We start from the raw sequence: 23,492 nt of genomic DNA on the forward strand, positions 1-23,492 counted from the left end.
ACGCTCCACGGGGGCTCCACGGGGGCCCCGCCCGCAACAACTCCGGGGGGCCGGCGAGGAGAGCGGGACACAGAGCTGGGCCGCTCCCTCTCTCCTCCCCCACCTCCCACCCTCCGTTCCCAGGGGCTTTCCCCGGCTTCTGCCTCCACGGGGCCGCACGTGTGACGTGGGACGTGGGGCTGAAGCAGCGCTGCTGCTGGAGCTACGGGTGCTGCCTGCGTTGCCCTGTAACTCTGCCTGCAATGCCCTGCCTACACTGCCCACCTGCTTGCCTGCACTATCCCGCATCCCTGTCTTGCATCGCTACCCTCTATCGCTTCCTTTCATTCCTGCCCTGCATTTCTTCCTTGCATCCTTGCCCTCTACCCCTGCATCCCTGTTCTGTATCCCAGTATCCCTGTATCCCTTCATCCCTGACTTGTATCCCTGGATCCCAGTAGCCCAGAACACCTGTATCCCTGCATCCTTACACCCCTGACCTGTATTCCTGCATCCCTACATCCCTGCATCCCAGTAGCCCTGCAACCCTGTATCCCTGCAACCCTGTATCCCTGTATCCCTGTATCACTGAATCCCTGTCCTGCATCCTTCTCCTGTATCCCTGCATCCCTGCATCCCTCCCCTATATCCCTGCATCCCCACATCCCTGTATCACCGAATCCCTGTCCCGTAGCCCCGCATCCCTGCATACCTCCCCTGTATCTCCGCATCCCTTCATCCCTGCATCCCCGCATCCATCCCCTGTATCCCTGCATCCCTCCATCCTTGCACCCCTTCACCCTGCCTCCCTCAGCCCTGTCCGACCCGCCTTGCCCCACCTCTGCATCCCCCGAAGTGGACGCGGATCTTCGATGCGGCGCCGAGGCCGGAGCTGACGCTGGAGGAGAGGGGGCCGCGCCCGGCGTAAGGATATATAGGAGCGGCCGAGGAGCCTCCACGTAGCCTATACGTAAAGTATACGTGTTATATTTTTAAAAAGTTGCGATGCAAATGCGGAGACAGCTCCGGTGCGAGGGAGGAGGCCGGAGGACGGGGGGTGGGGGGGGGTGCGAGGGGGAGGGGAGCTGCGAGATTTCAAAGCATCCCGAACCTCTGTATTGCAAGAAATCGATCGGCAAAGCGCAGCAGCCTGGCAATTAGAAGCTCATTACCATATATGCAAATATGGCAACCTATCGCCCTAGCCACGGAGGCAATGAGGGCTGCGAAATACAGAGAGCGTTTCTGAGCGGTGCGCTGAAGCCGCAGCGCCGATTCGGGTCTAAAACCGGGGGGGGGGTGTAGTTGGGGGGGCACCTGGGGGCCGCTCCCGATCTCTCAGCGGAGTTATTTCGAGGGAACCGTCGCCTTTATTGTTTCCATTTTACTTTAAGAACCCAATAAAGCAGTGATTTCCCGGCGCACGCGAGTTTCCCCTCGTTGCTTTGCGAGTTACACGCGGATTTCTGAGCACCGCCGTTCGGTTTTTGGGGTTGGTTTTGTTTTTTTTTTCGCTTGCAAAGCAGCGATGAACGCAGGTGGTGCTGGGGGAGAGAAGGGGGGCTTGATGTTGTGGGGGGAGCATTGGCAGCCCTCCATGAAATTACAGCGGCTCCGCTCTTCCCCCTCCCGTCCTCTCGGAATGACTTCGTTTTTCCCCTTCCTCTAAACCCTCTCTCGGTCTCTCCAAGAAAAGCTTTGCCCGTTGGCGTATCTGTTGGACCGAACTCCTCTTTCCTTCCCCTACATCGGCTTTATATTTTTATTTCCATGTTTGCTTTCGGAACACCGACAGCCCCAACCCTCAACGTGAGAGCGAGGGAATGAAAGCAGGAATCGATTTTTCCACCCCTGAGCGGGGTTTTCAAGCCGGCTGAAATGATAAACCCCCCCACATAGCACAGCATCCTGCGGGGTTTCGGGAGGGGGCACCGAGTCCTGACCCCCCCTGCCCCGATCCTGTGCCAGGCGCGGCCGCACGGAGCGAAGCAATTGAGGAGCTGGCGGGGGGATAATTATTGCTTAAATTGGGGAAAACCCTTCCAGTGGTTGAATTTGAAGCTCGGTGTCTGAGTCGCTTTGCCCACCTCCGTGCGGGTCTCTGCTTGCCGCATTCCTATGTCCCATCCTTCATCCATTCCTCAACGGCCAGGATTTGATTCTTTGAGTGGCTTTGTTATTTTCCATTTACTGTCAATGTCCCCCCCTTCCCCCCCCCCTCCCCCCCCAAAAAAAAAAAAAAGAAAAAAACAACCAAAGACAAAACCTACCAACCCCCCCAAAACGCGAAATATCCCGCACGGCGATAGGCAGAAGGACCTTCCTTTATCCCGGGCGTTTCACTGTATATTTTGATTCGGTTATTATTTAGAACTGGGGAACGGAGCCGCTACTTTCTGCAAACCTTCCCGTGAGTTTCGAAAGGTGGAAAACACCGCTCAAAAAAGGAGGAAAAAGAAATCTCTCCCTTCTATCTCTCCGGGCAAATTCGCAGCACAGAGAGAAGCGTTTTCCTTCCGAAATATCCCCCTCCTTTCCCCCCCCTACCCGAAGCCCCGCGGTTCCCCTCCCCATGTTCTCCAAACGCGGATTTCTTTGGTTTTCCTCTCTCCGAAGCATCAATCGCAGAAATTTGCCTTCAAGCCGAGGATCGGCGGTCGCACCCTCTGTTTTGGCTTCACTTTATTTTCTTTGCTGCTGTGCTTTTAAGAGCGGGGCTGTGTGTCTTTGGGGGGGGGGGGGGGAGAGATTGGAGGGGGAGCGAAATCAACTCATCGCATTGCTCGGATTTCCCTCTGCCATCACGGGGGGAAGCACCGCAGCAGCTCCTTTTCCCGCATCCCAAAGAGTTTTGCATCCGTTTGGGTTCACAAACATTTCTTAAGCGCCGTCCATCTGCAGTCCGCACATTTCCAAGGGGCGTCATTTCCTTAATAAAAACCCGGGTCGCTTCGACGTTATTATTTTATTAAAAAAAAAAAAAAAAAAAAAAAAGCATATGCGGGAATGCAAATTCCGGGAACTGGGGGGATATTTCAGATAATCGGAGAGGATTTTGCCCCTGAACGCAGCAATTTTCTGTGTCCCGCAATGGGAAGAGCCACATCGCCCCATGCATCGCAGGCTCTACAGGCACCAACACCGGCAGAGCCCACACGCAGAGCTCACAGTGCAGCTATCCTGCTTGACTTCAAAGCACTTTTTGAGACGACCCAAAACGTAGATACGTATTTTAACAAAAATGGAAAAGAAGGACACGATCAAAACACAAAGTGACGTCTCCATTCTGCCCCGAAGCGCACCCAGCGCTGGGCTCTATTTATTTATTTATTTATTGTGCGGCAAAATGCGTCGCGCGTTGTGGAGCTGATGACTGTCCCTATATTTGCATCCCGATGGGGGTTTTGCAATGCACTGAGACCCCCCTCGGGTCTGCACAGGGCAAAGATCTGCAGCGAAGGGGCTGTGTGCTTCAGGAGGGGTTGAATGCAGGGATGCACGCAAGGTGTGTGCGCAGAGCTCCATTTCAATCCAGCTGAATGTGTGCAGGGCCCTGGCATGGAGCAACCTAGGATTTTTAAGGCAAAATCCCGATTTTTTTGCCTATCAGCTCAGAGAGGCTCCATTTGGGAGACTTTTGAGCTCTGTGAGAAATGCCACAGATGGTTCCAATACGATTTTTTGGCTTTTTAAGTATTCGTACTGAGGCGTGCGCAAGCACATGTGGCTCCATGTGCTCTTCTTTTCCGTGCACCCACCGCTGCCTCCAACAGCTCCCATTGCTGATGCTGTGGCAGAAGCATGCAGGTTTTGTTTGAAATCCCATCAGAATTTGGGGCATGGGTGTGTGACCAGCTCAGAAGATTTAGGGGAGAGGGAAAAGGGTCTGGAGATGGGTGAATTACAGAGCATTAACACCCACCCCATGCATTGCCTTTTCTTTGTATGCAGTAGGAATTCTGCAGGCATTTTTGCTCCACCTGGGCCAAGCAATGCCACCCTTTCAGCATCACAGCAGGTAAAACTGCAATCAAAGCAAGTGTTTTCAAGCAAGCAGTTGTGCACTGAAGGACAGAGCTGTGATGCTCCAGAGCCATCCGCAGGCTTGCAGAGCTGTTCCTTGCACTGCAGCCTCCAGCAATGCACGCTCTATTCCATCCCAGCAAAGAATGGAAGGGCAAGGACACATCCTCATCCTCATTCTCATGCTTCCTTCCTGCTTCTCCCCAGCAAGGCTTTCCTACCTGCAATGGAGACTATAGTTCAACCAAAAGGCCAAACCACAGCTAAATGCATTCCAAGCACCCGTGCTGAGCTTCATAGGGGAAGGGAGCCTGAAAACAAATTCATTTCTACTACACCACCATAACCCAGAATGCAGAGTTATCCTCATTCCTACTTCATCCCCAAATGCAGAGTGACAAAAATAAAATGAAGCTCCTTCTCCAGCCTGAAGGGAGCTCTGATCTCATCAAATTGGGCGCAGTGTCTCCACCTCATCCAGCTGCCCAGAGCTCTCCGGAGGGCAGGTGCCTTTTCTTCAGTCTTAAAAAGGGCTTTGGATGGGACCTGGAATCTGAATGGCCCTTTTGGAGAACGGCATTTATTTGTAAGGGATGCCTGGCACAAGTGCAGCCTGATTACAGCCCCGCTCGTTAAAAATAATGTTCCCTAGGTATTGGAGGGGATAACAAGGATATTTAAACATTCCCAGCGTGCACCTTTAAGCAGCTGAAAATAAGGGAAATTGCCATCATTTTATTCAGCGCCGCTCCTTTTGAACTCCCACTGGCTCTGCTGCAATTGTTTGCTTCATCTGAGCCAGCGCCTGCCTTACCAGCCATGGAGGTTGGCACAGTGGGGCCACAGCCTAAAAGCCCCTGCCTCTATAGGGCCCCCTTCATAGCCCAGAGCAGGCATTGGTTTGGGGTCAGGGCCCCACATTGGGATTCCTCCTGTATTTCATGCATGAAGGAGAGGATTGAGCAGCATTTCTTTCTGTCTGCGTCTCTCTCCCAGGAAGGTTTCCCAAAGCAAGTGCAAAACCCATAGCTGGTATTGGCGGACAAGATGCTCAGCCATGTTCTGGAGGGAGGGGAAAGCAAAAGAAGAAATAAGGAAAAAAAGATAGGAAAATCTCATTTCAAATATTGTGAAATGCCCATGAGAAATGGCACATGTGTGGCTCAGTGCAACCGCTGCCTTTTTCCACCCCATCACAAGGAGAGGAAGAGAGTGCCTGGCTCCAAGTGCCCTCAGTGTCACCCCCAGTGGTCCCATGTCCTCTCCTGATTGCAGTAGAAGCTCCCAGGCAGAGGCTCCAACAGCTGGGTCACATTATGGCTTAGCTGGGAGGGCCTCTCCTGCATCCCTCAGAGAAAGACTCTGCCCAACCATCCCCTTAAAGCAGCTTTTGTTGGGGATCATCCCACACAACCACAGCCCAGCATGGAGGAAGGAATTTGTTCTCCTCCAGGTCTTGCACACTCAATCCCTGCCCCTGCACTGACATCACTGCCCACTACAGGGCTCAGTGCCCCCCAGTGCCTCTGCTCCAGCCCTGCTTCTGTGCTTCCCTCCCTGCATTTTTCTGCATTCTCAGAGCCTCTGCACCCAAACCCGCACACACTCTCATTAACCCCAAGAGTGAAAACACCCAAAGCATCACCCAAATAGTGGAGTTTGGGCTGCGGGCACCCTGTGGAGCAGCAGCAGGGCAGTGTGAGCTGCATCTCCTGCCCTCACCCATCCCAAGAGGACAGCAGGGACTCAGCTTATTGGCCTCTCGTAAAGGCCTGCCCCATTCCAGCACGTAACCTTTATGTTCAGGACCAGCAAAGTTTGCTTTCTCCCTCCAGGGTTGGGCACAGCGGGAGCAAAAGAGAAAGCAGCCACTGGTAGGAGGTTCCTTCGGCATAATGACCTCAGAGGAGTTCAGGTCTAAAGACTAAAAGGCTCTATTTACTTTCACTGACAAGGAACAATCTAAGCAGATGTCCTTTGATGGGATTAGTTATTAATCCTTGAATCGTGGGTAAATGGGAAAATGATCCATTATTTTCTGCAAAATCCTTCACTACTTTCGATTTCAAGGATGGAGTGGAGGATTGTTAACAGAAAGGTCTCGACCTGCCTGATTTTAGGAGTTTAAGATGGATTTTTTTCCAGTTTGCGCTGTGGAGCATGAACCTGAAATTGAAGGGGAAAAGGAAAAGAAAGAAAAAGAGAGAGGGAAAAAAAAGGGAAAAAAGAAGAAAAAGAGGAAAAAGAGGGGAAAAAAAGAAAAAGAAAAAAGAAAAAAGAAAAAAGAAAAAAGAGGAGAAGAAGAAGAGAAGAGAAAAAAAAGAGGAAAAATAAAAAAGACATGAAAAAAGGAAAAAAAAAAAGAAGAAAAAGAAAAGACAGAAAAAGAGAGAAAAGGATAAAAGAGAAAGGAAAAATGATAAAAATAGAGGAAAAAAGAGAAAGGAGAGAGGAAAAACAGAAGAAATGGGGAAAGGGTAAAAAAAAGAGAGGGAGAAGAGAAGAAAAAGAGGAAAAAAGACAAGAAAAAGGGGAAAAAAGAGTAAGAAGAGAAGAAAAAGCAGAAAAAGACAAAAAGAGGAAAAAAAGAAAAACGTAAGAAAAAGGAGAGGAAAAAGAGAAAATAAAAAGGAAAAAGAAAAAAGAAAAAAAGGGAAAAAAAAGGAACAAAGAGGAAAATGAAGGGAAAAGAATAAAAAGGAGGAAAAAGAGGGAAAAGAGAAGAAAAAGAGGAAAAGGAGAAAAAGAGAGAAAAGGAGAAGAGAAGAACACGAATAAAAAGAGAAAAAGAAGAAGAAAGTGGAGAAAGAGAAAAAAGACAGGAAAAAAAAAAGAACAAGAAAAAGGGAAAAAAGAGAAAGAAAAGAGGAAAAAAAAAGAGGAAAAAGAGAAGAAAAAGAAGAAAATGGGGAAAAAAGAGGAAGAAAAAAGAAAAAAGAGAAAAAAGTAAAAAAAGATAAAAGAGATCAAAAAGGAAAAAAGAGTGGAAAAGAGAAAAAAAATAGGAAATAGGAAAACAAGAAAAAATAGAGGAAAAGGAGGGGAAAAAGAGGAGGAAAAAAAAGGAAAAAGAGAAAAACAGTAAGACAAAAGAAAAGAGAAAAAAGAGAAGGAAAAAGAGGAAAAAGAGGAAAAAAAGTAAAAGAGAAAAAAAGGGGGGGAAATGAAAAAGAAAAAAGAGGAGAAAAAGAGGAAAAAACAGAGAAAAAGGGGGGAAAGTGGGGAAAAAGTAAAAAGAGAAGAAAGAGGAAAAAAGTGGAAAATGAGAAAAAAAGAGGAAAAAGAGAAAAATGAGAGGAAAAAGAGAATAAAGGAAAAAAAAAAGAGGAAAAGGAGGGGGAAAAAAAGAAAAAAAAAAAAAGGAAAAAGACCAAAAAGCGCTAAGAAATGGTTTCTGCTTCCTCTGCAGGGTGAGAACAATGCGGATGTCACCCATTTATCAGCCCATGGGCCCCAGCGCTGCTCAAATAATAACGCTGATGACAACAATAACAACACTCCTCCTCCCCCCCAACCCCCCCACGCTGCTCCTGGAGCCGCTTTGCCAACTCTGCTGCAATGTTTGCAGCTGCTGCCGCCCCTGTGTGTGCCACATTGGCAGCAAAACAAGGGGAGGGGGGGGATGTTAACTGGGGAGGGGTCTGCGTGAGCACAGTGCTGGAAATGGGGGGGTGGGTGCACAACCCTGAGGGTTCAACCAAGGAGGGTTGGGGGGGCAGAGCAGAGGTTCCTGATGAATAATTTCCTCTTTCTTTGATTTGAGGGCTCCAGAATGATGTTGTGATGAAAGATTGCTCTGGGGGGGGGGGGGGGAGGGCACACGTTTTTTTGGTTGTTGTTCAAATCTGTGTCGGTGTTTGGGGAGGATGGGTTGCAAAAGAACCTGAGCAGCACGATCCGTGCAAGGGTGCATCATCCGGGGATGCAAACTTTGCAAAGAACTGCTGGATGGAGGCTGTGTGCAAGCAGCAGCAAACCACGCAGGTGAAGGTTCAGATGCTCTCTTAACGCAGAGGTGCTGCTCACTGAATTACTTCCCCCAAGAGCAAAAATGCAAGGGCTGATTGGTGCATATAACAGTGCCTGGGTGCAAGGAACCATCACCTTGCGCTGGGAAACTGCGACCTGGAGTTGGAGGATGCTACACTTGAGGGTCCCCAGTGTGCAGGGAGGGCCCAAGGCCCACTGCCAACCCCCTCACTTACCAAAACCTAGGGGTGCACTTGAGAACGCCCCCCCCCCAGTCCTTTCCAGCCCATCAGATGAATGATTGAAGGCAAAGGATTTCCTCTGCCCCCTCTTCTTGTGGCAGCCTCAAACCTGGAGAGCAGACATGGCACTGTGCACCTGGAGCACAAAAAGGAGCTGCAGCACAAGTATGGTTATCACTCTATTTTTGATAAACCCTCATTATTTGCACCCTGGTCAGGAGGAGCAATGCTTTTGCAGCTCCCAGAGCCAGGCTTGGAAAGTGTGATTGGGATGGAGCAGCACAGCACAGCACCAACATTTGGTTGGGATTTTCAGGGCTTGCAAGCTGCCTGCATGCAACGGCTCCAAGGTCTCGTGCTGCAGGAGGACCCCCCTGAAACTGCTCTAAAATGGGTGCGTGGAGTGAGGACCTCAAATACTGCAAGCATCAGTTTCTGGAGGAACCGTATGTTAAAGATAAAGAAGGAAAATCAAGTCAAACTGGAGATGGATGGACCCTATTGAGATATACCAGAGAAATCACATCCAGGAGGCAAGCGCTGAGCTGAGCGCGCTCCTGAGACTGGGGTCTGAATTTAGGGGTGTTGCAGACAATCAGCCTTCCTTCCTCCACCCCCAGTTGACCACTGAGAAGACCCTCAGTGCTGACTGCGTGCCCTGAGAGGTGACTTCGAGAAAATATTGAGCGTATGCATTAAATTCTGGGGGAAATAGTATGAGTATGTATGAGCAGGACCAATAAATGTCATCTGCATGTGAGCCAAGCCGCACGCATCAGCACCGGACTCATCTACTGATGTTCTTGGCATCGTGGGAGCTGTGAGCGGAGCCTTACTCCAGGGTTGGGCGTATTTATTCATTTCCGAGGAATTTCTGCTCTGTTTTTGCCTCCCCAGGGGCAGCAAGAAGAGGGCAGAGCCGTTCGGGGCACCGCTGAGTGACAGCTGTCAATCATCGCCGCCGCTCCGCTCGCTGCGCTCTGCCGCCACCCAGCGACCGAGCTGCGAAAAGAGCGGATTTGGGGAAAAGGATCAAAAACATCGAGGAGAGGACGAGCACTGCACTTTGCTCTCGCTTTGCTCCGAAATGCCAGTTTGGGGTGAAAATCAGCGCCAGCCCCGCAGGGGGAAAAGCTCTGAGCCCCTGCGCTGCTCCCAGTTCAGGGCTGGGACTGATAGAGGTTGGATGTTTAGTAATGGGGAATAGGGCACTGGTTTGAGAACCTGTATAACTGCTTAGTAAAAGGAATCCATGAGTGATGGTTCCAAAACGTTCCATTTCAGCTTTAGTAGGTGAACTCAGTTGCTTTCATCCATCATTTTGCACCAGAGACTTCATAGAATACTTTTGCATCCAAGAGGTGCAAGGACATCTTCCTCAGATACAGCATACATTGTTTGAAAAGAGGCTCCTTGTGGCCTAAGGAGCAATGGACATCTTCCAAACTGGGGAAAAGCAGCTGAACGTGAGCAAAGGTCTGAGTAATACGTGAAAGCATTTGCTAATATCCCATTGGCCATGGGTACCCCAGTGGTACCGAGGGAGGTCGAGTGCTCATCTACTTCCTCCCCATCTTCCACCACCAGCTTAATCACTCAGACCTTTGCTCACATTCAGCTGCTTTTCCCCAGTTTGGAAGATGTCCATTGCTCCTTAGGCCACAGGGAATCACTTCTCAAACAATATATGTGGAATCTGAGGAAGATGCCCTTGCACCTACTGGGTGCAAAAGTATTCTATGATGTCCCCGGTGATGGGGAAAATGATTGAGGAAAGCAATTGAGTTCACCCTCTAAAGCTGAAATGGACAGTTTTGGAACTGTCACTCGCAGATTCCTTTTGCTAATATCTTTGTACTCAAATGATGCACTATTCCCTATTGCTGAACATCCAACCTATGTCAGTCGCTCCTTTTCTTTTGAGGATGATGGTGTTTTTCTCCTCAGCCTCACTCTCACTACCCTCAGCCTTTCACATTTAAAGATACAACTCCAACACTGCATAACGCAACCAGCAAGGATGCACAGAGCCACTACAGACACCACCCCTCTGGATACCTTCCTTAAGCAATCCAATTTGGGAAGCCAGGAAGTCATTTCGGCTCCAGCTTACATCATCCTGCCTTATTTTATGCAGTATCTCAGTTTGGTGCCACATCTTACATATATCCCCAACGTATATCAGTGCCAGAGGACAGCAACCCATCTAATGAGGCACTCAAGGGGACAACAGTGTCACCCCCCATCAGTGACACCAGTGACATAGGGAGCAGATACATCCCGCCCTGTACCCAACAGGGAGGGGGGAAAAGAAAGAGGAAGGAGAAATGAAGAGCCAGAGGTGCAGAAAGTTATCAGAAACTTGTTTTTTTTTTTTTTTTTTAATTTTTTTTTGTTTGTTTTCTCCTTTTTAATAGTAAACCTCTTTACAACAAATATAGTGAAAGAGTTTTCCAAACAAAATTCATAAGAATTTTTAACGGTCATTATTATTATTATTATTATTATTAGCATTTTTTTTTTTCTTTCCCTTGTTGTGGAATATATCGTAACGCCTCACCATACAGCACAAAAAAAAAAAAAAAAAAAAAAAAGAAGGAATATTGAGAAAACAAATCGGACGTCTCAACCACGTGCTGCAGTTCCTGGGAAGGAGCCACTGATTGTCAGGAGTGCAGGTGGGGATGGGGGTGAGGGGGGGACGACGACGACAGGAGGGGTGGGGGTTCCCAGGGCTCAGGGTGTCCTTAGCTGGACCTGAGGGTGCAAACTCTTAGAGAAAGATGGAGGTTATCACAGATTCCAGCTCAATAATTTTCACACCCCCCCTCCCTCCCCCCACCCCGCCTTCTCTCACCACGTTGAAGCTTTTTTGTTGCTTCCTGCCCAGACCCCCCCCCCCCCAAAACCCACTGGTGGGGGTGGGAGTGGAACCTCTGTCCCCACTGTGTTCCCATCCCATGTCCCCTCTGCCATCCATGGTGCAGAACCCCCCTCCCCCCCCCCCGGACTCACACATACACACAAACAGAGGTGGAGGAGCATTGGGGGGGGGGAAGGAAAGGAAAAAACAACAACAACAACAAAAAAAAAAAAAAACAAAAAAAAAGAGGTTAAAAATATATATATATATATATTTATAGATACACAGTTTATCTTTTTTTTTTTTTTTTTTTTTTTCCCTTTCTTTTTTTCTTCTTTTTTTCTTTAATTGATTCTCAGAACAATAAATAAAACTGCAGAGGGGGGGAATCGGGGGGGGGTGTGTGTGTGTGAAATGCACGCCCTGCTCTGCTCCCACCATGCAGCACCCCGGGAAGGCAGCAGCAAGGATGGACACCCCACTGAGTGCTGCCTATCTCTGATGGGGGGGGGGGTGGTGTTTTTATTCCTTAGTGCATCATTTAAAGGGTTTGTTCTAGCTTACAAAGTTGTTGCAGGCACCCCACAGTATGCTACTGCCTACCTGCAATGCTGGGGCTGTGGGTTGGGGTGAGGCTTATAGGGTTAGGGAAAAGGTAAGGGTTAAAGGGTTAGGGTAAGGAGTATAGGGTGAGGGTTAAGGTTATAGGGTTAGGGTAAAGGTAAGAGTTATAGGGCTAGGCTTAGGGTAAGGGTAAGGGTTATAGGGTGACGGTTATAGGGTTAAGGATATGCGTTATAGGGTTAGGGTTACAGGGTTAGGGTAAAGGTAAGTGTTATAGAGTTAGGGTGAGGGTAAGGGTTATAGGATTAGGGCTAGGGTAAGGGTTATAGGGTTATAGGGTAAGGGTTATAGGGTTACGGTGAGGGTAAGGATTATAGGATTAGGGTTAGGGTAAGGGTTATAGGGTTATAGAGCTAGAGGACAAGGGTTATAGGGTTAGGGTGAGAGTAAAGATTATAGGGTTAGGGCTAGGGTAAGGGTAAGGGTTATAGGGCTAGAGGGTAAGGGTTACAGGGTTAGGGTAGGGTTAAGGTTAGGATTATAGGGTTAGGCTTAGGCTTAGGGTAAGGTTTAGGGTCAGGGCTGGGATAAGAGCTAGCTAGGGTTCGGGGGGGAACAAAGGGGATGGGGAAGAATGAACACACGATGCTAAAAGCACCCAGGGACTGAAGGGAAACTGCTGCGGCACAGCCGCTGTACCCCCTTCCCCTCACCTCCCCCCCCCCCTCCCTCTTCTGATTTCAGGTCCTATTTGCCTGCAAACTGCCTGCAAGGAGCCACACTGCCAGGTCCAGCCAGGGTTGCTGTGAAATTTCACCCTCAATCCAAACCAAAATTTCCTCTCTCCGCCGCCCCGCATGGATCTCAGAGAATGGGGCCAAGAAGTTCCCATGGGTTTCTGCTCCCAGTTGGCATCTCTGGACGTTCCCTGCAGCAGAACCCAAAACCTTTACAGGGTGCAAGGAGAGCCGGGGTGGAACAAAGCAGCTGCACAGCTCGGCCATGCCCAAGGTCAGTATTATTACAATATACTCTGACAAAAATAGAATCTCATTTCATATCAATACAACAACAACAAAAAAGAAACCCCCAAAAAACAGTTTTCTGTACTGTTAGCATTGCTGACATAGTGAAGCTCGCTATTTACAGATACAGTAGCCAGGGGTAAAATACTACCAGGGAGATCAGAGAGGGGAAGGGGAAAGGAAAGCACAGCAGGAGAGGGCCCTCCTGACCCAGCATGGCTTCTGGTTTGTGGGACGGGTACGGAGGTAGTGAGAACGCAACGCTTGTGTTTGGGTCTGTGTCCAAAAAGAATGAAGTGAAACAGCGAGGTGGGGAAAAGGGAGGAAAGAGGGAATGGGGTGTAAAGATGGGAAAGAGGAACATGAGGAAACCTTCGGTTGAAAGGAGCCCACAGAGCCCCCTAGGGAGAGGTGGATGGTGATGGGGTGTTGTCAGTTTGGGGGTTGGAGAGCCCTGGGCCACATCCCTGCTTGGCAGGGAGCTTCATGAGAAGGAGGAGCAAAAAGGGGGGAGAAAGCATTCCCCTCCCACCTCCTCACCTCCATCCTCCTGCACTCAGCATCCTCCCCAGTGCTGGAGGTCCCAGGGGGGCACATGGACAGCATCCCCCCTCTATGGGGCTGAGAGCAGAGCAATGCTGCTCCTCACAGCACACAGTGCCCAACCAAGGGCTGCCCGCCACCCCACACCCCCAGTGCCCCCCACCCATATTCCACTGTGCCATGGGAGCACATGGGGGGGGAACGTGGGGTCAGCGGGGGGGGGGTAGGGAGGGAGGGAGGGGGATATGGGGGGGATATGGGGGTACAGATCAGAACCAGGCTTTGGTGAAGCAACCACGCTTTCAGTAAAGCAACGATAGCATTTCTGAAACATATCAGTGCGTACTTCTCATAGGAAAATATACACAATTGTATTTCATTCTCAAAAAAAAAAAAAAAAAAAAAAAAGGAACCATTAAAAACAAAAGCAAACTATAGCCCAAACACAATATATTAGCTGGTTGGTTTTTTTGTTTGTTTGTTTTTGTTTTTTTTTTTGTATTTTTTTTTTGTCGCCATCGTCGTCACCATCCTCAATTCGTAACGCTATGCTTTGCTCAGTTTTTTTTTTTTTGTAAATGTTTTTTCTTCATGCATTTTATAGCCTTTGAGAATAAATAAGCTCCATTTTGCTTCCACATCTCTAAAAACTGCAGCATTTTAACTATTGTCATTTCAACCGTGCAATTTTTTTTGTATTTTTTTGTTTTTTGCAACACCCCTTTTTAAAAAAAATGGGAAAATATATATATATATATTCAAACTAAACCCTATACAACGCAAAAATTCCAAATTAAAAAAAAAAAAAAAATTATACACAATTGTAACTGTCAACAGTACAGATGAGCACGAGAAAAAAAACCGCAAAGATCCGAACGGATTTATAGAAGCACGAAGGAGGGTGTTGGTTTCTTAAGATTGTCGTTTCTCGTTGTCTTTTGAAAATTAGGAGGAGTTTCTTGGACTCTTATGGGGAATTAATGACCTGGGCATAATGATGACACCCCGAGCTCATGATGGGATGGAGAGAATCCCAATGTGCCAACCCAATGTGTCAATGTTGAACTGTGGAGTCCTGGCACTGCGCTGCTGCGGATGCGCTCCGGTTTGGCACGGCTTGGTGCAGCATGGCATGGATTGGTGCACACCAAGCAGCCCAACTCCGCATGGCTGAAAGCAGTGATGCTTTATGGTTGTTTTTTTTTTGTTTGTTTGTTTGTTTTTGTATTTTTTTCCTTTTTTTCTGGCTCTCTGAGATGTGAAGTCAGGGCATGAAGTCAATGAGCAGAAATGTTCCATCGCCCTCCAAGCGCCGCGCTGCTGCCCTCCCACACCTTTGCGGGGCTGGAAAACGTTTGGTTGCGGCGTTATTTTTCTTGCAGGACGGTCAGGAAAAAGAAAAGAAAATGAGAGCGATGAGACATCGTCAATCCCACCTAATTTCCAAAGCGAGGCCGTGCAAAGAGCTGCCGTGTGGGTCCAATGCACGCAGGGCCGCTGGGTGCTGGTGGTGTGGCTGCTTCCTGGATGGACACAGGGACAGAGCTGGGACAGAGGGACGGAGCTGGGACGTGGGGACAGATCCACGTCACCTCGGTGTGGACAAGAAGCCTGGTGCACACCGTGCAGGGTTTGAGATGGAGAGAGAAGGATTGGGGTACACGGCACAGAATCTGCCCACATGGGTCCCCCCGCATGCTGCAATAGGAATGGAACGCCAACATTTTGCATTCAGAATTAAATCAGCCTTTAGATAAATGGTGGCAAATGGGACTTTTCAAAGGACTTCAGCAGGAGATCACCGCCAGCACACCTCTTTCAGCTCTGCACAGGGATGTGGGGCTGCGTTGGCTCTGTGCTGCCTCTCCACAGCCATCACCATTCACTCCCATCTGAATTTTTGGAGGCCTTCCTCTGACTGCTCGCCTTAACTTGCCCACATTCATTTCATTACAATCTGCCCCACTGCAACAGGTTGGGCTGGAACCCCCCTAATTCTGCCGAAATCTCTGGGAGGAGACAGATGCATAGCCCCCATCCTCCAGGGACCTCCTGTGGCCCTGAAGCAGGATGAGTTTAGGTGTTGGGGCAGGTTCTGTGCCATTCTGCAACCACAAGCTTCAGTGGAGAGGAATGGTGTGGCCAGAGGACTGTCCTCACAGTCCTGAGCAGAGACAGGGGCAGAAACGGCACCACAAAACAGCTCCAGAACTTCCCCTGCTTCCCTCGTGCCCTTTTTCCTTCCACTGAACCAGGTGGCTGAGGCTGCTGCAGAGATCCTGCACAGTTCAGCTCACTCCTTCCGAGGCTTTCAGGCAAAATCCCTAAGGATGTTATTTCAGTGGCAATCCCTAAATAACAGCGATTTACTCCTAGCTTCTAACTTAAAGCTTTGACCCATACAGAACAGGGAATGCATTTTAAACACACTTGAACATTTTTTTTGGTAAAATGACCGTTTCTCCCAAAGCAGCCCTGCCACAGCCAAGCACCCTGCAGGACTCAGGGGGACCTCAGCAGAGGTGGCTGCAGGTTTTGGATGACTGTGGCCAGTAGCAGTGGTGCCCCCTTCTCTGCAGGGAAGGATGATGATGTCCACAACCACCTCTCACCCAAACAGCAACGATCAAGCCTTAAACCTGTCTCACGTTCCTCCCACACCTCCAAGCAATGCTGCAGCACACAGCCTTGTTCCATGAGACTGAACCATCCCCTCCTGCCCAGGCTGTAGGGTAGCCCTCAGGGATGCTCAGCGCCTGCATCGCTACTCCAGCGCAGCCCCACAGCCCCCAGCTCCAATCCCTCTCCCTTTGACTTCCATGCCATCCACCCTGGAACTCACAGCTCCCAGCTGTACGAACTGCGTGCATCGCCCGTTGTGCTAGAATGAATGCCTACAAAATCCTAAAGCTATTTCTCAGGCAGTTTATGATAATCTCCCCACCCCAACCCCTAAAACCCGTTTTGTCCCCAGAATCCTCCCTCCCTCCCCTCCCCGCTGTAAGCCAGCGGCACTCTCGGGGATGATGGGGACCTGTTATGTGACCCAGGTATCCAACCGCATGCGTTTCACTGAAGGGCTCTCCCCCTCGGCCTCACCACCAGGGCGCAGCAGCCCCAGGGAGGAGCTGAAGTCGGTGCGAGTGGGATCATCTCGCTCACTGCCCTCGTAGGAGCTGGTGTTGCTGCTGAGGCTGTCGACAGGCGAGCGGCCGGTGGGCTCGTGGCGGGGCTGGTGGGGGAAGGTGCTGAGTGGGGTGGCAGTGTTTCGCTCCCGGTTGGGTGAGACGGGCTCCGACTTGATGCTGATGTTGGGGTTGGTGTTGACAGTCAAAGTGGTGGTATGTGACAAGTGGCTTCCTTGTCTGAGCATCCACGGGAGCAGGGGAGGAAGGGGAGGAAGGTGAGGAGGAGACAATGGGAAGCCTCTCATTACTCATCGTTCCAGCAGCCCTTTGCCCATCTACAGAATTCATCACCCACACTTCAGTGTGACCACGACATCCCTGCCAGGCCAGGACCTGATCCTGCCAACCTCATCCCCACCTGGATGCCCATCTGGAGCATCCCCATCTGGAGCCCAGAGCAGCGCCCGAGCACAGCACCCTAAAGGCAAAGAGCATTCAGCAGTGCTCAGACTCACCAATGGTTGTACAAAACCATTAGAGCATGGGGCTGTCTGGGCACTGCAGAGCTCTTGAGCTCCTGACAACAGGATGGAGCACGCCCTGGAGCTCCTGCTGGGCAATGCACAACCTGCTCTGAGCAACTTGTGCTAGAGGCAGGTGCAAGCAGCTTTCTCCCGTGGAGGCTTTGGGGCTCCCACTGAACTCCCTTGTTTTTTCAGTCCTTACTTCTTTCTGTTCCGCAGTCTGTTCTGCAGTGCAACCAAGGGCAGTTGCTTTAATCTTTATTTTGACTGCAATACTGTGAGAAAGCTCTGTGAGTGGGGATGCTTTATTTCCAGCTCCATTTTAGAATACCTGCTCCAGCAGGAGTCTGCATGGATGTTTTTTCTTGGAGTAAAGCAATTCATTTCCCATGTTACAAATAACTTTCCCTACACTGGCAGGATCACTATTAGCAGTTCCCTTATCTGCTATGCCTATTCCATGCCCTCTTCCTCTCCTGTGTCAGAAGGGAGCAACGCTCCTGCTGCACGTGGGCAGCCAGCTCCAAGCCATGGCTCTCAGAAAGCAGCACCCAGCCCTGACCTTGCCTGGGGATTCCCAGTCACCTCTGGGGTAGCAGTGCCCAGTTCCCTCTGCATAATTTTATTACCATTTGTAACATCAACTGAGTGGCCCTGGAGCTCATTTCACTTACATTAAATTTCCTAGTGATACAGGAACCAGGTGCTGCTGCTGCTGCTGCTGCTGTTGTTGTTGTTGCTGCTGCTGTTGCTGTTGTTGCTGCTGCTGCTGCTGCTGTTGCTGTTGTTGCTGCTGCTGCTGCTGCCAGGCAGAGATGTTGCCAAGGGACAACCCACCAGGTGAGCTGAATGCTGGCAGTGAAGATAACTCAGCACTTGTCAGCTGATAATCTGGAAGGGAAGGAGCCCTTCAGTCATTTCAATGTCAAGGCTTCTCTGATCCAGCCCTGAGCACTGCAGGAAGATAGAGACCCACTTAAGAGGTACAACAGAGCTGTGCCTTTCTGGGGAATAGCTCAGGGACTCAGCAGTTTCATAGAGGTGCTGCTCATGGGAGGTGACCTCTTCCAGCTTCAGGGCTTTTACTGTCCAAAATATAAACACTGCAGTGCCCTTGGTTCTCTCCAGTACCACACAACCACGGACATACATGTGCAAATGCACACACAGAGGCAAAGGTGACAGATTCAGTGCCTTACAGTCTGCGTATCCACCCTACAGCCAGTCTGAGCAGCTGGCAGAGAGGGTGCAGTGCCAAATCCCCCTGTGCGCCTCTCATCTGCCCACAGGGCCATAAGGAGCAGGGGGGCAGGAGGGCCACTCACTCTGTGCATCCCAGTCCCATTTCTGCACAACTACAACTGGCTTCTGAGCATCAGCAGATGGCGCTCCCTGCCCATAGGAGCCCAGGGGATGGAGGAAGCAAAGATGCAAGGAGCCTGCCTCGAAGCAGGACCCACTGCAAGGAGCTGTACTGCCCAGCAGGAGGACCCAGCCCAACACTCTGCAAGTTGCCAAGGTGGCAACTCCTCAGCTATGTAGTACAGGGAAGGAAGCTGCTCTTCCATGAGATGGCCAAAGCTTTGATCAGCCCTTTCCTCAGAGCCACGTCTGCATCTGATAGGGATGCAGATGCTCGATGCTGATCTGCCCTCATCCCACTCCTCCCCACTGCCTCTGTCATTTTGGGCGCCTGTGGTTTCAGCTTCCCCACCCCAGCAACAGCAGCACACAAAGGAGGCTGCAAGGCAGCAAGTAATGTTGGCAGGCTGATGGCAGGCACTCCCTGCACAGCAGCAGCCCCATTCTCACCCCGTGTATCAATTCCCACTAGCACTGGTCCTTCCACTTCTGCAAACACCCCCAGGTCTGACAACCCTGAGCAGCACAAGGGAGGGCATGCCGCTCCTGTAACCTCAGCAGCCCCACGGGGAGATATCCCTAGGTTAGAAGTGGGAGGAACAAGGAGCAGCACCCAGGGCTTGGGTTTGGTGCAGACATCTGCACCCCATAGCAATGTGAGCCCTGCCAGCCCTGTGGCATTCAGACATCCCAGCCACAGGCGCCCGGGTGGGAATGGCTTCTCTGCCTGCGGCCAAGCTGCAGGAGGAAAATAAATACCAAAAGATAACAACCAGCTCTCTCCCCCCAACCCCCCACCAAGACTTGTAGCAGTACAAGGCCCAATTAAAACCTATTTTGGGGACTTTAGCAACACCCAGACTCATTGGTGGCCCGCACCGACTTCCACACAGGGAGAGGAGTCAAACAGGCATCTCCTGGGCTACACCTACTAATTATGTGAGGGAGTTCCCAGCACGCCTATCCTGGGTTCTTCCAGACGAGCAGCTTTCTGCATTTTTTCCAATTTTTCTCTGAGCAAACACCAAAGTGAGTGATGCGGGAAAACATCCCCGCATCACTCCCCAGTGCCCCCGGGGGGTTGGGTAGGCTGCAGGTGAACAGCCCCTTTGCTGGAGTTGCCTTGGGCTAGCACACACCTCACCAGCCCTACAAGCAGGACAGTCTGCATTCTTTCTGAACTTTTGGGTCCCTGACGCTCATTTTCATTAAGCCTCTATTACAACACCACTTCCAGCTTTCGAGAGAGCCTTGAGATGGGCGTAGCTGCAATTAACATCCACTTAAAAGCATCTTCATGCTGCCAACACCATGTAATGGGCTACGGCATGAGAACCATGCCCTCACAGCCTTTCTGGATACAACAGCGAGTTCCCATTCTTAATATAATGAGTTTCCCCTTTGTTTTCATCTCGTGAAACTCTTGGCTTTGACCACATCTGGCAGCGGTGAGCTGCACGAGACGCTCTGCAGCCATTCAGGGAGTGCAGGGCATGTGATGTGCAGGAGGTGGCACATCTTCCACCGTGGTGCGGTCGCAGTGCCCTCACCTGTGTTGTATGCAGTCGGCATGGCAGAGAACGGCAGCCCCTGTGTCAGCAGGCTCGGGGTGGCCACAGAAACAACCGGCGTGGTTAGAGAGTGAGTCGCTTGGGAGACACCTAACCGCTGTGTGTTCTGCTGGGGAAGCAAATGAAGGCTGTTACAAGGCGGCACGCTGCACCCTAAGCCCCAAACCCCAGCAGGTTACAGATACCCATGACCTCTGTGAAGCTCATAGGCAGCTCAGGGAGCACTGCCCCTGGATCACTTTCCTGCTCAGGGCTGGGGGTTGTCTGCATGGAGGGCATCTCTGTGCTGCAGCAGCGAGATGCCTGTTTGTAAGGCACAAATCCTTACAGCCCCCTGCCTATGCTAAAACAAAACCAGCTACTATTTCCCAGAGGATGCATGTGATTGCCTTCACTGCACTGGGAGAAAATCACTGTACAAAATCAGTGCCTGGTGCTGCACAGGGCTGCTCCTCCTGCAGAACTGGTGAGCCCCTGGCCTCCAACACAAGATGCAGACATGAGGCACAACTCTGAGGATTGTAAAGGTGCTGTGGCATCCTAGAAACCAGTTCTCAGCGGCTCCTGAGGTTGCTGCCCTCACGAGGTTGGGGTGACTCAGGCATTAGCAGGGTCCCTGGTGGAAAAATCCTGCACTCATCTGGGTGCATGCCAGCCTCTCCCCATGGCTCTTCAGGCAGTTACGTGGGCAGATCTACGGGTCAGCTTCAGCCCTGTTTACAAGGCAGATAATCTGGGCTGCCCCTGCTGATCTGATTTAAATCAGACTCAAGAGGCTTGCCTCTAATCTGCAGCACCCCGGCACACGTCACCCCGTGAAGCCTGGGGCAATGCCCAGCTCCCAGCATGCCTGGCACGAGGCTGCTGCATCCCCTGGGACACACCTGCACCACAGGAGCACCCAGGGCTGCCATGGAGTTTTAGCGCCAGGCATGGGTGTCTGCAATAACACAGGATCCTCCTGGGGTGCACTCAGCACCTTAACCCTGTCCTAGAAGGGTATGCAGCACCCACATGCTGCCAAGGAAGGTGATTAGCTGGGTGCTAATTGCTAAAGAGCTAAGGCTGTCAGAGGTTTTCCTGGCTTGCATCCTGCTGGCAGTCACCCTAGGGGGTGCCCACCGCCTCATAGGGCAGGGATGCTGAAGGGAAATGCCATCACCAAGGGTTCATCCCCTGCAGTCTCAGGTGTGTGGCCTTGCCATGCTGCAAGGCAGCAGTTAGCTTTAATCCCGAACCATGCAGGCAAAAGGTGCTGACGTGCAAGATGCCACACGTAAGTTGCAAAATACCCTGAGTCGCAAGCTGCCACTTGGGCTTGTTACAAAACCATGCAGGCATGCTCCCAGGTGACATGGTCGTGCACTGGTGGAGCAGATTCTGCCCTATGCTTCCAATGGGAAACAGCCCATGCAGAAACATGGAGCGGTATCACCTTCCTGATCCCACTAAAAGTAGCACCATGGCTTACACTGGGGTGGCTGGGAGCATCCTGGGAAGAGCAGGTGAGTGACATCCCAGGGAAAGGAGAGCTAGGATAAGAGCTGGTAGCAACACGCAGGGAGAGGATGCAGAGAGGTGGGCGACTGCAGCACTGAGCCTGCAGAGCTGTGGGCAGATGGCCCCCACCTGCAGAGCTGTGCCAAGCTCCCTGTGCCTCTCCTGGATTCTGTCACCTCACTGCCAGCTGCGGTTGGGCAAGGACTACATTTTGCTACTGGCAGAGTCAGCCTGGCAGCTCCAATTAAAACTATTCATGCTAACCTGGCTGATTTTTGCCTAAAGCGAGCTGCTCCTCCAGGCAATGCCCTGCGGCAGACAGAAGGGTGAAGTGGAGGAGCTGGCTGTTTGGAGGCTGCAGGTGGGGAAACTGAGGCACAGTGCTGCCGGGAATTTGGGTAGGGAAGGGAGGTTTGTAGGGCATGGAGAGGAGCAGAATTCAAGTCTGCAAAAGCCTCAGCCAGTCCTGGCCTTGGCCAAGTATCTCCTTGCAGGCTGTGAGAGGTCCTGCCTCACTCCTGTGCTTTTGGAAAGCTTTTCCCTGGCTGTGTTTGCTGCATCCTACAGTGGCTCTCGTCCTTTCCTCACTGCGCTGACCTGTCGCCCATCTGCCCTGAACCAGAATAGCAACAGAAAAGGGTGAATCACTGCCACAAACAAGGTGGTGTTCACTTTGCTGAAAGGAAAAAAAAAAAAAAAAAAAGCCATAAAAATAACACAGAAAATTGCCCCTGTGCACAAACAAGGGCTGGTGCACGCATGAGCCAGGCAATGGATTCAAACAGGCTGTAAATAATATCCTCATAGGAAAATAGGAAAGGGCCTGTGCTACTCCCCATCCCCATGAGGCCCATGGGGACAGCAATGCTCAGGTTGGCTGTGTGGCACACAGGCACATGGGGTGAGTCCCTAGGGAGGATGAAACACCTGTCAGCTCGTGTGACAGCCTGCAGCTCAGCCCTTCCTTCTGATTTGTCTAAAAACAAGGGTTTTTTTTAGCTCCTTTAGGAAGGGGGCAGTGAGGGGCTGTCTGGCCAAGGATGGGATGCAGGGACAAACGGGATAAGCAGCCCACGTCACAACCCCACCACAATGCGCGCTCAGTGTCACTCACCAGAGCCAAGTGATCCTCCGTCTGCCCGCACAGGAATGGGGAGAAAACCAAGAGGCACCATTAACCCGCTGCCCTCACCCACCGCCGCACCCCGCGCTTGCTGGCTGCTCGTAGGGATGGGGCACGCATTGCACGCCGGTGACACTCGTGCACAACTGGGGGCACACGACGGGTTCGGTGCAAAGGGAAACACAAAGGGAAATCCTCCCAGCTCCCACCGGCACAGCGGGGAAGCAGTGCCTGTACCAAACCCACACTGGTGCCAAGCTCCCTGCAGTGCCACGCGGCGCTGCTCACCAGGTGGTGCATCAGCCCTTTGCCGCTCTGCGAGGTGATGACGCGCAGGTCCGGCTTGCGGCTGTTGGTGGCGAGCTGCGTGCTGTGGGGTGGTGGTGGAGGGGACTTGGCTGGGATGATCTTGCCCAAAGTGCTGCCGTTGGAGACAGGAAGGAGACCAGGGGAGGCACGAGCACTCACGTAGCCATTGCCTGCAGGAGAACAGCCACAAGGTAAATGCATGGTGACGGTGAACCCTGCAAAGCTGTCCTGGGTGTGCAGAGCAGGGATGCAGACCCAAGCCCCATGCACTGAGCAGACCTGAGCCCCATGCACTGAGCAGCTCCTCGCCTGCAGGAGCCCACAGGCACCACTACAACACTGCAGTGCTGCCTTCAGCACGACCTCTGCATGCTGCTCGTAGCAGGGCAGAAGGGCCCTGTCGAGGCAGATAATTACTCTCACGTTCACTTTTGAAGGTGCTTTTTGGCAGCAGAGCTGCAAAAAGGGCTGTGGGCAGAGCGGAAGACCTGGCGCACTGATCCCACTGCCCCTTTGAAGATCTGAGAGTCCCTCCTCCTCCTCCCACTGCCCCACTTAAGGATTTTATGTGCAAAGAAGAGAAGGCAAAAAAAAAAAAAAAAAAAGAAGAAAGGGAAGGAAGAAAAAAAATTTAAAAAGGAAAAGATTTGATGAACATCAGGAAAGGAATAAATTGGATCAGATTACTGTTCTGATGAGGGCTTTTTTTTTTTATTTTTATGAATAGGCCCCAAAGATAGAAAGGCGTTTAGCAATCACCAGGATTC

General features: G+C 51.0%; 1 protein-coding gene across 21 annotated transcripts in view; it reads right to left on the reverse strand.

Annotated features, from left to right (window-relative positions):
* Nucleotides 1-13,593: 13,593 nt before the first annotated feature.
* The window catches only part of MEF2D (myocyte enhancer factor 2D), a 48,388-nt gene continuing 38,489 nt past the window's right edge, over nt 13,594-23,492 (reverse strand). For 15 of the 21 annotated variants that reach the window (XM_031606266.2, XM_031606261.2, XM_031606255.2 and 12 more), the window contains 5 exons: nt 22,705-22,895; nt 22,408-22,428; nt 19,773-19,902; nt 17,535-17,751; nt 13,594-16,573 (listed from right to left, as the gene is read on the reverse strand). In XM_031606266.2, the coding sequence (XP_031462126.1) occupies nt 16,246-16,573; nt 17,535-17,751; nt 19,773-19,902; nt 22,408-22,428; nt 22,705-22,895 (887 nt within the window). In that variant the 3' untranslated portion in view covers nt 13,594-16,245. The remainder of the gene's footprint in view (nt 16,574-17,534; nt 17,752-19,772; nt 19,903-22,407; nt 22,429-22,704; nt 22,896-23,492) is intronic. The other 6 variants (XM_090127080.1, XM_031606268.2, XM_031606271.2 and 3 more) reach the window with 4 other exon arrangements.

Source organism: Phasianus colchicus, chromosome 30 (genome assembly GCF_987193195.1).
Source record: "Phasianus colchicus chromosome 30, bPhaCol1.hap1.1, whole genome shotgun sequence".
Taxonomy (NCBI): domain Eukaryota; kingdom Metazoa; phylum Chordata; class Aves; order Galliformes; family Phasianidae; genus Phasianus; species Phasianus colchicus.